The following is a 16065-nucleotide window of genomic DNA, read 5'->3' as shown; positions in this document are numbered from 1 at the left end:
TTTAATGTCTAGTGCACTTTATTATTTTTTAAAACTAACTTTTTAGAGTATAGTTGCTTTACTAATAGTTGTATTAGTTTCTACTGTACAGTGGAGAGAATCAACTGTATGTATACATATATCCCTCTTTTTTGTATTTCCTTCCCATTTAGGTCGCCACAGAGCACTGAGTAGGGTTCCGTGAGCTATACAGTGGGTTCTCATTACTTGCCTATTTTATATATAGTATCAATAATGTATGTATGTCCATCCCATTTCATCCCACTCCCCCTTTCCCTTCCTGTTTTTGATTAGCTCAGGGATGGGCGTACAGTGGTCAAAGTCAATTAAAGTAAGACATTTGAAAATCTCAGATTCCACCTGTGAGTAGGGTAGGAAAAATGTTGATGATTTAAGTGCCCCACCAATTCTCTGGCCCCATCAGAGGAAAGCTTGGAGATGCTGGGACAAGGGCTGCAGGGTACAAGGCTAGGATGTGTGATAAATAGGGTCTGAGGATGGAGCCAGCCCAGTGAGATACAGAATAGAAAGACAGAAACCAGAACCTTTATGAAACCATTGAGAATCTCTGGATGACCAACCTACCCTTGAAGCAGTTTCTACCCCTAAGCAGTTATATGGGCCAGAATTTTTAAATGTATTTTAATTTGGCTATTTGGTTCCTTAAATTGGAGAGATTCCCAGCTTGAAGAAGTAGAGGATATATTGACATAATTACAGTAGAAACAGTCTTAAGTAGCATCCAGTTAAGCAATTTAGTGGATTAATTAATGTTCTCTATTTCTCCTCCCATCAGTAAATCACTTTGGCTGAACATTCACAGCTAGCTATCTGCTCCTGATACTCAAAAGGGCATGGTTTTATATACAATGATTGGCTAAGTGTTAAAAGAAGACAGTTGATGTATTGTTATAAAATGATTTGTGATCCAGTCCTTTTTGATTGTGCACATCATGATCACATCAGAGATCACACACACACACTTGCGCGTGCGCGCGCACACACACACACACACATACAGAGTCACTGAGTTCCATTCCCTGTGGGAATGGGATGGGTTATAAATGGAGTGTCTGTCCATTATGTCCTGCTGACAATATACTTACACTATTTATCTCTATACATTAATAAAAATAGTACCTCTCAAAAATGATCCAGTTTGGATAATTATATGCTCATGCTAGTTACAAATCACGAAATAGAATTAAACCTACAGCCTTTGATTTTTTACAATCTTATGTGACAAGAGAAGGGCAGCATCAAGCACCCATCCCTGCCACTCAGGATCCAGTGTGTATTAGCCTCTTAAGATCCATAAACTCAGTTATTTGGTCTCAATTAATTGGGGCCACTGCTGTTGTTCAACAAGCCAAAAAAAATAAATAACTAAATAAAGTTGATACCAGCATTTGTGGGGTGAATGAGGTCTGGTGGAAAGATGACTGGTACCTCCTTGTTATTAATTCTTGGCCAGCATTGTTAGAAGCTGGCTTTATGCCTAGTGGACATCATGCTCTTTGGGAGAAGTTTGAACTTCCAATGTTAGGGGTTGGGGTGGGAGTGAAGGGAGCTTATGACCTGAGTATCTTCACATGAAATTGAGCATCAAAAGCAAATTCCTATAATGTTTTAGCCATATGAACCCAGTTCCCTGGTGCCATATCCATCAAAACCACCTTGGCATGAAATTGGCTGCTTCCACGGAACTCGTGAGGGGGTGGATCGTCCCTGCAACTTATTTGCAGAGAACATTGTCTGCGTCGTAGAGCATCTTTCTGCCCTTTCTCAGGCCTACTTCTGACTTCTTTTTATATACTTTTAGCAGTGTTAAGCTAGAAATGCCCTTGGTTATGTGACCACAACTATATTTTCTTATTCTTGGGGCTGAATGCCTTCAGGATTTTGTCAGTTTCAGAGCTAGAAGACATAGAGGATATATATATTTTTATATATATATATATATTTTTAAAGAAAACCCACAGTTTTCTTTATACAAGAAATGTGTTCACAGGTCACCTGTCACCCTTCTGGTGTAGGTGCTGTTAAGGTTGGGCTGAGAGTTGCCTAGGCAGGAAGCTGGGAGGTGATGAGCATGGCTGCTTTGACCCACCGGAGCTACGTTTCCCCAGTCCCAGTCGTTCATGGGCCGTACTCGCATCTTCATCTGTTTCTGCCCAGTGTCTGTCTGATTACTTAGTGCTTATCTTTAAACCAACTCTCTTTATTTTATCTAAATACATTTAGCCTTGTTCTGAGTAATAATCGGTGTATCCATGGGTTTGATGTTTTGCTTGAAATTACTCTGATGTAACGAAATATACAAAGGCCAAAGTCTTTAAAGATTTCTTTGTCTTCTACCTGAAAGCACTTACCTGGGATGGCATATGGTGTGTGTGTGTGTTGTTTTGAGAAGGAGCTGAGGGCAAGGCATAAGCCCCTTCCCATCCATGGTTCAAAAAAAGGAGATTAAAATTTCTTTATTTTGCTATTTCAGTAATATGTAGCTATATGTAAGATTATACTATAGTATAATATTATACTATATATTATATGTAATATACTATATACTATAATACTATATACTATATAATATACTATAATTATTATAGTATAATGAATATACTATAGTAATATTCAGCTATATGTAGCTCTGATATGTAGCAGTAGCATTCCAAATTTGAGAAAGGGTGCTCTCTCCTGGGAATTTAAAGGTAAATGAAGGCACAAAAGACTGTATTACTAGAGCTAGTCATTCTGATTTTCAAACCCCGGCATTAACTAAACCCGCCCCCCGCCTCCTCTTTCCTCACCCTGCCTCATCCAGTTATAAAGACCCCGGTTTCCAGTATCTCAAAGGATGATGTGTTCCTGGTAAAGGGAGGAGAGTGTGTGTGCACCTCCATTATCTTGACCATCCCCGTCCCCACTACCACTGAGTGGCATCTTAAATCAATGACAGCCTAGATGTGGGCAGGACTTACACTGAAATGCAGCTCAGAGAAGTTCTATGGTCCTCCTCAGGGCTCAGCTCAAATCTTCCTTCTGCTGTAAATTGTCTCCCAGCAGGCTCATATTTCCTTCTTCCTCACTCAGAACTCATCTTTCATCCATATTCACCTCCATCTTTCATCCATATTCACCTCCATCTTTCCTACCCACAAGCCAGTTTTTCAGGCTGGTACCTTGTGACAGGTCTTAAAAGCAGTGCAGATTATTAATTCCTTACTATGCCCCAACCTGGGCCTCTCTCAGAAGCCGGACTCAAGACTGCTTGTCATCTCTCCATATAAATCTAAGCAAATGCAGGAGAGTCAGCTCTCTGCCTTTGGAGGTTACAAACAAACAGCACAGTTAGGCTTGGCTCTGTCTGCCTTTCTGAGTGTCCGCAATCCACTTGCCTGCCTGCCTGTGGCTTCTGGACCCACTGCCTGGTGATATGCGGCCGTGTTTCCTCTGCAGCCTCTGCTCCCTCAGCCTCTGATTCAGCGCCTTCCTTTGTCCATCCCGCAGCTCTATGTCTTCACACCAGCAATATCCCTGACAGCTCCTTAATTGCTACACACATTTGTACAGTTCCCTGGCAATTATATTTCAGACCCTGTCAGGGTACCTGCTAGCCTCGGGGCTGTGTTTATATTAAATATCAATAAAAACCTGATAGCATCGGTGCAAATGGCAGGCTCACAAAATCATATTTTGCTGGGAGCCACAAGATGGAAGGAAGGAAGTATGTTTTAAATTCCTTTCTCTCTTCTGAAAGGTTGGGATGAGAGGAGACTTTCTGACTGAATATCAGGAATGGGTTCGTACCAGATGATGAAAGCTGTATATTCTGTTCTCTAGTTGGTAGTTGTTTTTTATTGTGTGTGATTTGTTTTAACATCAGTTTTCTCCGGCATTGTTTGTGTTGCTGTACTCTCACCCCCCACCATGGAACATAGAATAAGAATTCAAGTACCCTAGGTATTTTTAAACGCTTGTTGACTGAGTGGATAAGTTTATTTGGCTTTACTTTGCCGGGGAGCGGGGGGAGAATGTGTATTTGGGACAGAGGCCCAGGACTAAGTGTCTGTGAGCCCCACTCTACCCTGTACCCGCATCCCCTGCACCGCCTCCGCTGAGGGACACTTAGGTGAAAAGGACCATCTAGCCCATCTCAGACGGTGTAGCTCTCCCCTCACAGAACCTCGGTTCTCCCATCCTTCAGCAATAGTATGTGCCTTTCCAGGAGCTGTGATCATAAGGCACAGGCACATAGAGCAGCCTATAGCAGTGCCCAGAAAGAGTCTTGCTGAAAGTTTCCAAACCCAAATGCGTGGTCCAGGGCTTCTTCCTTTTCTTTTCCATGCTTCTTATGAATAAGTTCTATCAATTAGAGACATGCTGCAAGAATGGCTAGCAGGGATGTGCATTCCGAGGACTGTTGCAGCAAAGAAATCAGTGTTAGCATATCTGTGACAATACATCTGCTGGAGGACAAACTCTTCCCTGTTTCCATCAGTAGATTTTTCCCATTTGTGCGCTAAAGAACATGCCGGCTCCCTTTGGGGCAAATGCCCCCAGGATGCAGTGCTCTGGAGCACTGTCCTCCAGCCTTCCTGCTGTTGAGGACTCCCTGCTTGGATGCTGGGACAGTGCAGAAGAGAGCTTCTCCCTCTGGGATAAGTACCTGGCTTCAGAGCACAAAGCCTGTTTGGTGAGCTCATCCTTCTGTATCAGTGGCTTCTCTCACTCTGCCATTCTGCCACCCTAGTGCAGGCACCATCTTGTGCCCCTGGAAGGGCAGCAGGAGCTTCTACACAGCCTTTCCACCCCCACCTTCCTGCCTCTGCTTGGTTGCTTTCCAGATGGCAGTAGTTTGTGCCTGCCTTCTCTTCAGACCTTCTAGGGGCCTCCATTGCTCCTGAGATGACCAACAGACTGCAGCCTCGGGTCTTCAAGGTCCTGCTAGGTTCTCATCCCAAACTGCCCCCACCCCTCACCAGCTTTGTGTCCTCTGAATTCCAGGTATTGAAATTTCAGTTGGCAATGGCAGGGCCACTCTGCCCCCTCCCCCCTTTAGTGCCTATTTATTTCTCAAATTCCAGCTTGATCAATGATATACTATGGAGACCTTACCTAAGAACATGTTCCCTAGCATCATGTTTTGCCCCTTCTGATACTAATCATGACTATAATCTTATATTTAATTAGATAATTATTGGATTCTCTGTTTTCCCCCACTGGACTGTACTTGCTACTGAGTTAAGGCTTTGCCTAGTTTTCCCCATTGCTTTGTCCCCAAATCCTAGCACAATGCCTGGCACATAGTAGTCATTCAGCCACCTTTTTCTGAATGAATGAATTAATGAATGAATAAGTGCATACTGCATCCAGTACAGGAGCTAAATGCTTTGGAGAATGTTAGAAAATATGACATGATTTATACCCTTTAAATGGGTTGTCCATTGGCAGTAGGAACAGCTTCTATAAATGTAACAAGAGAAAAAGCATCAGTAAGATTGTTCAGGATGAGGGTGTGGGTGTATGTTGGGAGCTGAAGGGAAACTGGATTTGGAAAGGGCTCCTGGGCCAGGCCAGAGAATCTTAGAGCACTGGGCAGTGAGATGTAGTCTCTGAGTGATGGATTAGCAGAAACTACTGAAACTTCTGGGTCAGGCTGTACGATCTGACCTTGGAATTCAGCACAGATTTGCAATCAGGATGCCAAGTTCCAGGGAGCTGCAGCAAGGCTCTTGCAAGGCTGGTGTTATGCTAGTACTTGTTGGTGGGAAAGGGGTGACAGTGTTCACCCTGTCTCTGAACCTGAGGTGAGTTTTATTCCCTTTCCAATCAGAGCAAATCTTCAGCTTTTTGTTAGAGGCCTCAAGGGAGACTTAGTTAATGGGACAAGATCACATATCAAATGAGGTGTTTTACATTGATAATACCAGCTTAACTACAGTTTATCAGATGCCACTTTAGAATCCAAAGTCCCACAAGATATGCTTAGCTTCACTCTGGAGTGTCTTATCTAAGATTTTATGCCTTGTAAACATCCCCTCTGCAAGCAGACCCCAAATCCAAATGCTGATGGTGTTGAAAGAGCTTCACTGTGGCTCTGCAGCAGAGGCCCCAAGGGGGACACGTTGGAGGACCCTTGCAGATGAACTCTACCTTATCTTCATCCACCATGTCCTCTTCAATTCCCTCACATGCCTGGAGCACTAGGTATGACGATATTTTGTCAGGGCCCTCAAGAAAGCCTGATCCCAGCCCCCTCCTCCAGGAACCGCCCACTTCATCTATTTGGTGAGAGCTGGGGGCAGACAGCCTGCTCTGTGCTTCAGTGTTGCCTGGTGTCTAGACGCACCTCTCATGCCACCCTTCCTCTCCACCTCATACTGTCTGGTGGGTAGTAAATAGAGTTCAAGGCCTCTTTCTGCTCTTCTTCCATTTAATAGCTTGGACACAACATGGAATTTAGCTGATCTCTACCTTGAGCAGGTGATGTACTGGGACAGTGGACTTTAGGACTCTCAGAATCAGTTTCCTTATCTTTAAAATGGAACTAGAAAGAGTTTGTAACTGTTCAGCATAGTGCGTGGCACGTTGTAAATGTGCCAGACCTGGCAGTCTCTGCTGCTATCCTTATCATTGTTATTTTGATTTCTATCTCATAATATTTCTATTTTATAATTTGATTTTTCTTAGTATCTCTGACAAAGACTTGGGAATGGTTTATTCCAAGGGGATAACAAGTGACAAGGAGGAAGAAACACAAATTTCTCCACAAAATTTAAATATGTTGAAGGAGGACTACTTAAAGTTGCTATATTTACGGCAAAAAATCCTAACAAACAATTTCAGTCACTAATGTGAAATCCCACTGGGGAATGAGCCCTGAAGTCTAGCAGGACAACAGACTACAAGTCTAGAGTTTAGGTTTTGCCAAACTGGTTCCCCAACTCTTTTTGCTCCCCAGCTCCATCCAGAGGTTCAGCCCTGGACCGTGAGTTTTCCTTATCCATCTCATCCCAGGACTGCCAGAAAATGCCTCCAGATTTGTGAAAAGCAGGCTGCATTTAATATTGCAACACATCTAAGTTTTAGAGGAAGGATAAATGTTTGGCTAATAAATCCATTTTATAATTCAACACACATTAAGGGCTATTTTCCAGTACACATTAAGTGCTTGATAATTAGAATCAAAAGTATTCATTATTTAATCTCTTATCTATTTAGAATGAACCAAAGATGTCATTTGCTTGCTGAAATGGGAGACATGAAACCTCTCCAGCCATTCTCCTCTTGAATCTGGTCCAACATGCAGTGCTAAGGAAAGCTGTGTGGACTTAGTGCCCCTGGCAGTTCTTTTGCTGGTATAATTTCATATCCAGGAGTCACACACCTTTAAAGACCTTTAGGAAAGCCCCAAATCCTTCTTCCAGCTTGTTCAAGGCAGGAAATAAATACCATCTTTAGAAGGGCCATACTTTAGAAACACAGTTGAACATGAATTCAGTCCCTTCCTTTTTAACAATGGTTTTTGGGTAAAAGTAGTTTGTAATTCTAACTGTTCATGTATGCTCGGATTCTCTAGAAATGGACCCATATTTTGTGGTAGAAAATGGCAAGTTTCACACAGTACTGCTGATTCACTGTAGAATAAATGATACTGAAAAAAAAAGGATGGAGGGAGTATCAGGTAACTTTGAAGTCTGGAGAGGAAACTCAAATAGTAAGGCATCCATAAAGATCCTGATTGCTGGAAGAGTGTGTCCTGGAAAACAGGACGAAGGCTATGCTGGCTATAGATTTTAGAAGAAAAGAAATTTGATTTTGGAACCACAAATAAAAGCGTGATGGGCCTTGGCACTGGTGGCACACAGATTATGTCTGTTGGAAAATGTACAATTGGCAGGACACTTACCGAGCTCTGAAATCCTCACCACAGCCTGCCCACCTCTCCCATCCCATCCTGTACTCTCGTTTTTGCTCACAAGTCTCCAGCAACACTCCTAGCTTTATTGTTTTGCTCCCCAAGACACAGGCTTCTTCTCTGCTCTGAACATTAGAACTTGCTATTCCCTTTGCCTGGAGAGCTTTTGCTCCCAAGGAGGTTTTGATCTGATTCCTTTTTAGCATTCAGGTGTCTCCTTGAAGAGGTCATTTTTGACCACCCAATTTGAGTAACTCCTCTTCCCCTGACTAATCACATAAGGTAACTCTCAACTCTACCATCCCTTTTAATTTTCTTCATCACACCAATTTCTATTTTGAATTCTTATATCCTTTTCCTTGTCTCCCCTCCTCAGATTGAAATGTTAGCTTTATCATCTGTCTGCTTCAGTGCCGAATACCTGAGATAGTAGGTGCTCAATAAATATTCATCGACTGAACAAATGGAAGAGTCGTCAAGAGTGCCTGGCCCTGATAATTTGAGGAAGGGAGGAAGATACATAGGTAGAACCTCACCTGGGTGGTCCTAGGACAGCTGGACTACCCTGGGTGGGGTGTCAGGGGCTCACCACAGAGCTGCAGCTGATGATGTACCCACTGACAGTTTTGGAGCCCTCCTGCTGCTGAGCACTTTGTATCACCAATTCTTGAGGGAGGCCTGCTCTCATTTGCTTTCTACAGATGAAGACACTGAGACTCAGGGAAGTGAAGTCCCAGATACAGGCCATTAGCTAACAAGTATTGAGTGAGGTCTTAAACCTGAGATTCCAGCTCCAGAGTCTGAGTGCCAGGCTGGTGACTGGACCAGTACTGCTCAGAGGCACACTGCAGAGAACAGGGAGGAAAGTTGGGAGTCGTCTCAGAGCCTTATTTGTTTGCTAAGACATGGAGAAAATACTGGTCACTATTTATGGAGTGTTCTATATGTGCCAATTGCTGTGCTAAGTGCTGTACATACGTGAATTTGCTTGAGGCTGATCGTCTCAGGGCACAGGAAGATGGAACTTGGGCCTGAAAGGTGATGGCTACTCATTTACAGACCTAGAACTAAAAGGAAATGTGTGTGTGTGTGTGTGTGTGTGTGTAAGGGGAGTGTGCAGAAAGAAAGCCATCTGCAACATGAGGTGACCTCTATGTAGCAATGTGCAAGCTTGAGAGGAAAGCGCCTATGAGAGCAGTTATTTAGGGGAAATAAAAAAGGAAGCTACTAATATGATTTTTGATAGGTTGTATGATACCTTATAAAGACAGACCAGGGATGTGTGAATGCTTTTCAGATACAAATTTCCAATTGATCAGTGTGGTGTGGGACTGTTTCTCTCTAAACATCTGCGAGTAGTCTGTTTTACTAAAAGCTGAGCAGCTGATAAATTTTTGACTGGCATCAGAAGTATTTTAATCTCTCAGAAAGTAGAGGAAACAGGAGGAGGAACTGCTGTTGCTGGAGTTGATATTTACCAGTATGCGTCATAAATCGATACGGAATGGACAGGGACATTGGAGAAAATGAACATGTTATGTGGAATTCACTGTATTGAGTAAAGAGCCTGGGCATTGACGCAACACTAAACATTAAGGGAAATGATTTGAATCCAATTTGGTATACTACAGGTAGGATCCATTGAAAGAGGTCAGGAAGAATTGTAAGCTCATAAAATTATAATGCAGACATGAAAATCTGAATCGTTCCCATAAAGAGGAAAAGGGAGAAAGCCCTTAAACATCCTTCACTAGGAAAAAAGACTGCATGTATCAAACTCAGATGTTAAAAACTGTACATTAACAACCATGGAATATGGGTATGTTGTATAGGAGAATTAAGAGAGTGTGAGGACATGCAGTGTATCAATAGTGGTCTCTAAAGGTGGCCTCTATGTTCAAGTCCTAACCTCTGGTACATCTTGCAAATATGACCCTATTTGGAAATAGAGTCTTTGCAGATATAATTAAACTAAAGCTTTTGAGATGAGATTATCTTGAATTGTAGAGTGGACCCCAAATCCAGTGACTGGTTTTCTTAAAGATAAAAGAGATTTGACCCAGAAATAGACCTGCAGAGGCCAAGTGAAGATGGAGGCAGAAATTGGAGTGATGTGTTTATCAGGCAAGAAGTGTCAAGGGTTGCTGGCTACCACCAGGAGCTGGGAGGGAGGCAGGGAACAGATTCTCCACCAAGCCTCCAGAAGGAACCAACGCTGCAGACACCTTGATTTTGGAGTCTTGACCTCTGGAGTAGATTTCTGTTATTTTAAGCCCCTGCCACTACCCCCACCCAAATTTCTGGTAATTTCTTTCAGCAGCTATAGGAAATTAATACAGTCCATTAAACCCTATAAATTAGGGGTGAAGGTAAAGCCCCAAACTCAGATTAATCTAAGACTCCTGAAGAACCCTAACTGAAGCAGAGGGAACTTTTAACAAATTTTGAAACAAAGCACAAACAAGGGAAAAGGTAAAGCTGCTTGTTTAGGAGGATGCCGTCACTTTTACAGGCGGCCATGAGAAAGCAAATTGATCAGCACCCAGAGAGGGAACATCTGAAAGGCTGCTGGTCCGCACCCCCGTGTAGTGTTCCCCTCCTCCTCTGTGGACAGTGGAAGGATCTGGGGACCTGGGTACTCAGGGTACAATGTGTGGCACTGGCCCTTTGAGCTACTTCACTTTCACTTTCTGTCAGTCAGTGCTATTGAGAAAATCATTTTTAACTTGTCTTTTTTAAAAAACTAAATATTTAGATGAAGGCTCCATTTAATAATGTCACAGTTTTCCTTTTTTTCCCATCTCTTAGATGACTGTAGCAATGGACAGCAGTTCTAGATTTTCCCTTCTATTAAAATTACTTGCTAAACAGGCTTGCAAAATCAATACACTGATTATTTCACAAGCCCGAGGAAGTCTTCTTTCAAATATTTGATCATACAATATGTGTAGCACAGCCTCTATTTTAATGAGGCTATGTTTTTTTTTTTTAACTGATTCTACTCCCATTGTTCACCACACCCTTGGAAAACCAAAGCCCCATTTTCTTAAAGAGGCGTAAGTTTGGTGCAAGTTGTGGTGGTCCGATGAAGTGGGTGAAATGATCCTCAGATACTACAATTCTTTTTGCATTTCTGAAGGTGCTCATAGTTCCCACAGGGAGAAGCAATCTTACTAGGTTACTAGGGCCCCCTGGAGACACGGGAAGCCTTTTACTACCACCAGAGAAACCATGCTCAAGAAAAAATCATTTAACTGGAAGATGGTGAACTCCTTAACATGTTGAAACACAGAGAGCTACTGAAATGGAATTTTTGCTTCTAATTTGTGGAAAGGCCTTATAATTGAGGTCATTGATGGATGAGACAAAGAACTGTGGGTTTTTCAATGTCATTATTGTATTTGCACCTTTGTGGATTAATTTAAGTGGCTTTCACAGCAAGGAGTGAGTCACAGTAATTATTGTCAAGCTTGGACAAGAACAATAATGCACCACATTTTCCAAAATGGTGAGGATAAAGTCTTACTCAAAATTACCTTGCAGGAAAAAGTTGATTGTTTTCACTCTCTTAGTCTAGGATGTGGTTTATTATAGTTTACAAGAGTTAGAGTATTTACCCTTGAGATGAAAGTTAGAATCCCAGTGGCCTGTTTAATCTGGGTAAGTGGTCTGAAAGAATGAGACAGGCTGGAGGTGAGACAGTAAAACAAGGTGCCATGTCTGTCCACGGAGTTAGACTCATATCTTGAGCTGTGTCTCATCCTCAGCCTCTTAGAGGGAATCAACTGGCAAAGGCAGGCAGCTGGGGCAGAGGAGCGGTGAGCACCAGTACCAACAGTGAGCTTTCTTGCAGTGTGCGTAATTTATATAAGCATTTCTAGAGTTGCTTTGCTTGTTGGCTTGCTGTGTGACTTGACTGGACTGGTGGAATCTGTCCCCTTTCCCATTGTCTGCAAAGTATGGAAGGATTTTGAAATGAGGATGCCACAGTGGGGTTGCTGTGATTCACAGTCCCACAGGGATTCTGATGAGGGTGCTGGACTCCAGGGCAATGGACTGGCTCCACTGATGGCTTTATGAATGCCTGTGGCCATTAATCCATTTTTGTCAATGTTTGTGTTTTTTTTAAGATTTTATTTATTTTATTTTTTGGCTGTTATGGGTCTTTTTTGCTGCACACAGGCTTTCTCTAGTTGTGATGGGTTGAAGCTACTCTTCATTGCTGTGCGTGGGCTTCCGTTGCTGTGAAGCACAGCTCTAGGTGTGCTCCAGTAGTTGAGGTTCACAGGCTCTAGAGCATGGGCTCAGTAGTTGTGGCGCACTGGCTTAATTCCTCATCCTAACCCGCATTATGGAGAAGGCAATGGCACCCCACTCCAGTATTCTTGCCTGGAAAATCCCATGGATGGAGGAGCCTGGTGGGCTGCAGTCCATGGGGTCGCTAGGAGTTGGACACGACTGAGCGACTTCACTTTCACTTTTCACTTTCATGCATTGGAGAAGGAAATGGCAACCCACTCAGTGTTCTTGCCTGGAGAATCCCAGGGACGGGGGAGCCTGGTGGGCTGTCATCTCTGGGGTCGCACAGAGTCGGACATGACTGAAGCGACTTAGCAGCAACCCGCATTATACTGGGAGTGGACAATTATCTATTCTCTTATAACAAAATTCTGCCAAGTGTTTCATCATTTTGAAATAGAATCTTCTAAGGTTAAAGAAAAGTGTCCACTTAAAGAGCATCCTCAGTTGGATCAGAAATACGAGAAATATTTGCTTATTTTCTGTCTTTGTCTTCACTCTGAATTCTCATCTGTGGACAAAAGGCAAGGGGTTATCTTTGGACTGCTAAGGATGAGGAAAAGAGATTTACTCATGGATTCACAGGGCAGAAGAGTAGACAGCTGTATGGAATTGGAGAACAACCTTTGTTTTATTCATCCATCCATTCATTTCTTTATCCATCCAACATTTCTGGCGTTTCTGCCATGTGCTGGTCAAAGGTGTGCAGCAGGCTACCAAAGCAAGATGATTCCTGCCCTCACGGAGCTCATAATCTGCTGAACAGAAGAAGTAGAGAGATTTAGTTGTGTAATTCCAATTTATTTATTTTTGAAACAAACTTTTATGTTAGAGGTGGAGAGAACTGAAGCAGGACTGTGTTGACTTAGATGATAGCAGTGACAGAAAACACATTTTTCCTGTTTTTAATGCTGAGTTCAGACTCAGGAGCCAGAACGCAGAGCAGAGTGCTAAGAAGGTCTGTCTTCCTTTCTAAGGAACTATTTGCTCAGCCAGATTCAAAGTTACCCAAAAAGGGATGTGCCTTTCAAGGAGTTATAAACAGAGGCTCCTGGGTGGCTTGGTGGGTTCAAGCAGGATGGGGAAGCCCTAATGTATGCAATTCCTAGGAGCTAACCATTTTGGGAGGTCTTAACTTTCTTCACATCTTCCTGCCGGATAGCCCCTGTGGTGATATCTGTCAGCTGTATGAAATGCCATCTGGGTTCAGTTTCACCTTGGTTTGTAACATTTCTCTTCTTTCTCTCTTCCACCTCTGTTTTTCTCCAGATCCAGCAATTGTCAATGGAGTTTACTGGTCCGAATCCCTAAACAAAGTTTTTGTGGATAACTTTGATCGTGACCCAAGTCTCATATGGCAGTACTTTGGAAGTGCAAAGGGCTTTTTTAGGCAGTATCCAGGTGAGTGTCCCTGCATTGAGAATTACAATTCAAGTTACTGATTCTGTGGTATTTTCCTTTAGGGTTCAAAGTTTTTTTCTCTTCCCTTAGGAGAAAATGAAAGATTAAATTCAAATATTTTAAATCTGTTGACAGAGTACAGGACAGGAATGCAGTGTGGCATCTGCATATGTGTGCACACCCGCAGAAGGACCTACATGTCATTTCAGCGTCTTTCTCAATAGAGCAGTTCATAGATTCACCACCAAAAGTGAGGAATCGGGGAGTGAAACATACCATACTTGATCTTTCTGCACAAGAGATTGCTTTTATTGCTATTACTGTTATCGTTGTTGTTATTACCGGGGAAAGGAGAAAGCCATGATCAGCTGAGTTGAATTCCAACTGAAAAATGTAAGAAATGGGAAAATTTGAGCTTAGGTTTCCCCACTCCACGGCTGAGAGGAAGAGGTTGAAATGGCCAAAGCACTACTGATGTCAGTGCCACCCAGAGCACCCGCAGACAACCCACCGTGCCTTTGGAACAAGTGTTCCTTCTGTGGCCTTCTCAGGCCTCTGCTTTGCAATAGGAATGTAGTACTGGCTAGGTTTAAATTGTAATTAAAAAAAGGAAGAAAAAAAAAGGAAGTTTTAATTTTGCTTACAAGTTGTGCGACAGGACTCGAGGCTGCAATTGTGCCCGCATCACAGCTGTAGAAATGAACAAGCTCAACCTAAAAGAAGGAAAAAAAAAAATACCCTGCATAATCTTGGAGCAATTAAGTAGAGTCTTTTATGTTTTCATTAAGTAAGACTAGGCACCTGATGTCTTCTCACTTTGAGGCTCTGAGACTGCCAGCCTCCGCCTGCAGGAGCTGTTTGCCCTGCACACAGCATCTGTCCCCTGGGACTTGCCTGCCGAGTGCCTGCTTTGCCAGATTAGTCAACATTTCCCAAGAGCTGTGTTCAGCAGGGCATGCATGGTTCCTCCTGGAGCTCACAGAAATTTAAACAATAAGCATCCTATTAAAGATAACATTATAATAAACAGTGGTCTATTAAAGTTCCAATGTCACCAAATTGCAATCTGCGCTGATACACTCAACAGCGAGTAAATTTAATGCAGATGTGAAAATAGAGCATGGTGGGGGGCTGATCCATCAGGAAGCCACGGGAACAACTTAACTCGGCATTTGAATGAAGGTGGAGTAAATAAGAAAAAAACACAGATTATCTATTGTCTCCACCAGCAGGAAGTCTTCAAACTGAATTCAAAAGTTTCCAATTTGAAATTTGATAATAGAGGTGTATTAGTCATCTTGGGCTGCCATAACAAAATACCACAGACGAGGTGTTGGCGATTTAAACAATAGACATTTATTTCTCATTGTTTTTGAGGCTGGGAAGACCAAGATGAAGATTTAATTCTTGATGAGACCCCTCTTTTTGGCTTACAGATGGCTGCTTCTCCCTGTGTCCTAACATGGGAGAGAGAAGAAGCTCTAGTTTTTCTTACTCTTTCTGGTAGGACACTAATCCCATCATGGGGGCTCCAGTCTCATGACTTCATCCAAACCTATTCGCAAAGACAGTTACCTCTTAATATCAGAACATAGGGGTTCTTCAACCTATGAATGTTGCTGGACACAAACATTCAGTCCATAACAAAAGAAAATCCTCATAAAGGGTTTATCTAATGTTGTTCAGTCGCTAAGTCGCGTTCGATTCTTTGTGACCTCATGGACTGCAGCATGCCAGGCTCCTCTGTTCTCCACTGTCTCCCAGAGTTTGCTCAAATTCATGTTCTTAGGAGAGATTAATTTGTGTACAAGATTTTTATCAGTCACAATCAGAATAGTTGATGCAGAAACGCTTACAGTTCTTTTATTACATTTGTGGCAGAATTCTGACTTTGTAAAATTCTGCATATTTTCTGTGTGAATAAAGACATGTGTCATAGTCCTCCAAAGGGCTTCACTGCCCTGATACATGTCAGGGCTCACTCTGTGCCTGGTGTTGAACAGAGTACACCTCTTGTCTCCTGGACGTAAAATGATTGTTAGATGAGGGATCCATGTTTTTTTTTTTTCCCTAGGATCCTTTTTTCTTTTTAGGATGCTTCTTTTCATGTTTAGAGTGGTACAATAGAATGAATCAGTGGTAAATGTACTTGCCCTTAGGCAGAAAGGATGTTTCTTCATTCTTACCAAAGTGTGTCCTGAGTTCTTGCTTTATTCTAAGCCCCATGTGAGGCCCTTAGGATAAAATGGTGAGCTAAAGGGGAAAAGTCACTCCCCCATGGAGCTCCCTCTTGTGGGGAAATGCATTCATCAGAGATTTTAGTTGCCAGTGAGAGAAACTCAGTTCCAACCTGCTCCAGCAGGGAACACATTTATTGAACCTTCTGACCTTCGGGGGATGCCCGATTTAGGCTCTGCCTTGTTTGCCCTACTCTTCATTTTCAT

The 16065-nt window shown here is 42.7% G+C and overlaps 1 protein-coding gene across 3 annotated transcripts in view; it reads left to right on the top strand.

The window, feature by feature from the left end:
- CACNA2D3 (calcium voltage-gated channel auxiliary subunit alpha2delta 3) overlaps positions 1–16065 on the top strand; it is a 909107-nt gene that overhangs the window by 446256 nt on the left and 446786 nt on the right. For all 3 annotated transcript variants that reach the window (XM_025272778.3, XM_025272777.3, XM_044933476.2), the window contains exon 6: positions 13490–13621. In XM_025272778.3, the coding sequence (XP_025128563.3) occupies positions 13490–13621 (132 nt within the window). The remainder of the gene's footprint in view (positions 1–13489; positions 13622–16065) is intronic.

This window comes from Bubalus bubalis, chromosome 21, assembly GCF_019923935.1.
Source record: "Bubalus bubalis isolate 160015118507 breed Murrah chromosome 21, NDDB_SH_1, whole genome shotgun sequence".
NCBI lineage: Eukaryota > Metazoa > Chordata > Mammalia > Artiodactyla > Bovidae > Bubalus > Bubalus bubalis.
Note: the sequence above shows the minus strand (reverse complement) of the source record. Positions and strands in the feature narration are given on the sequence as shown.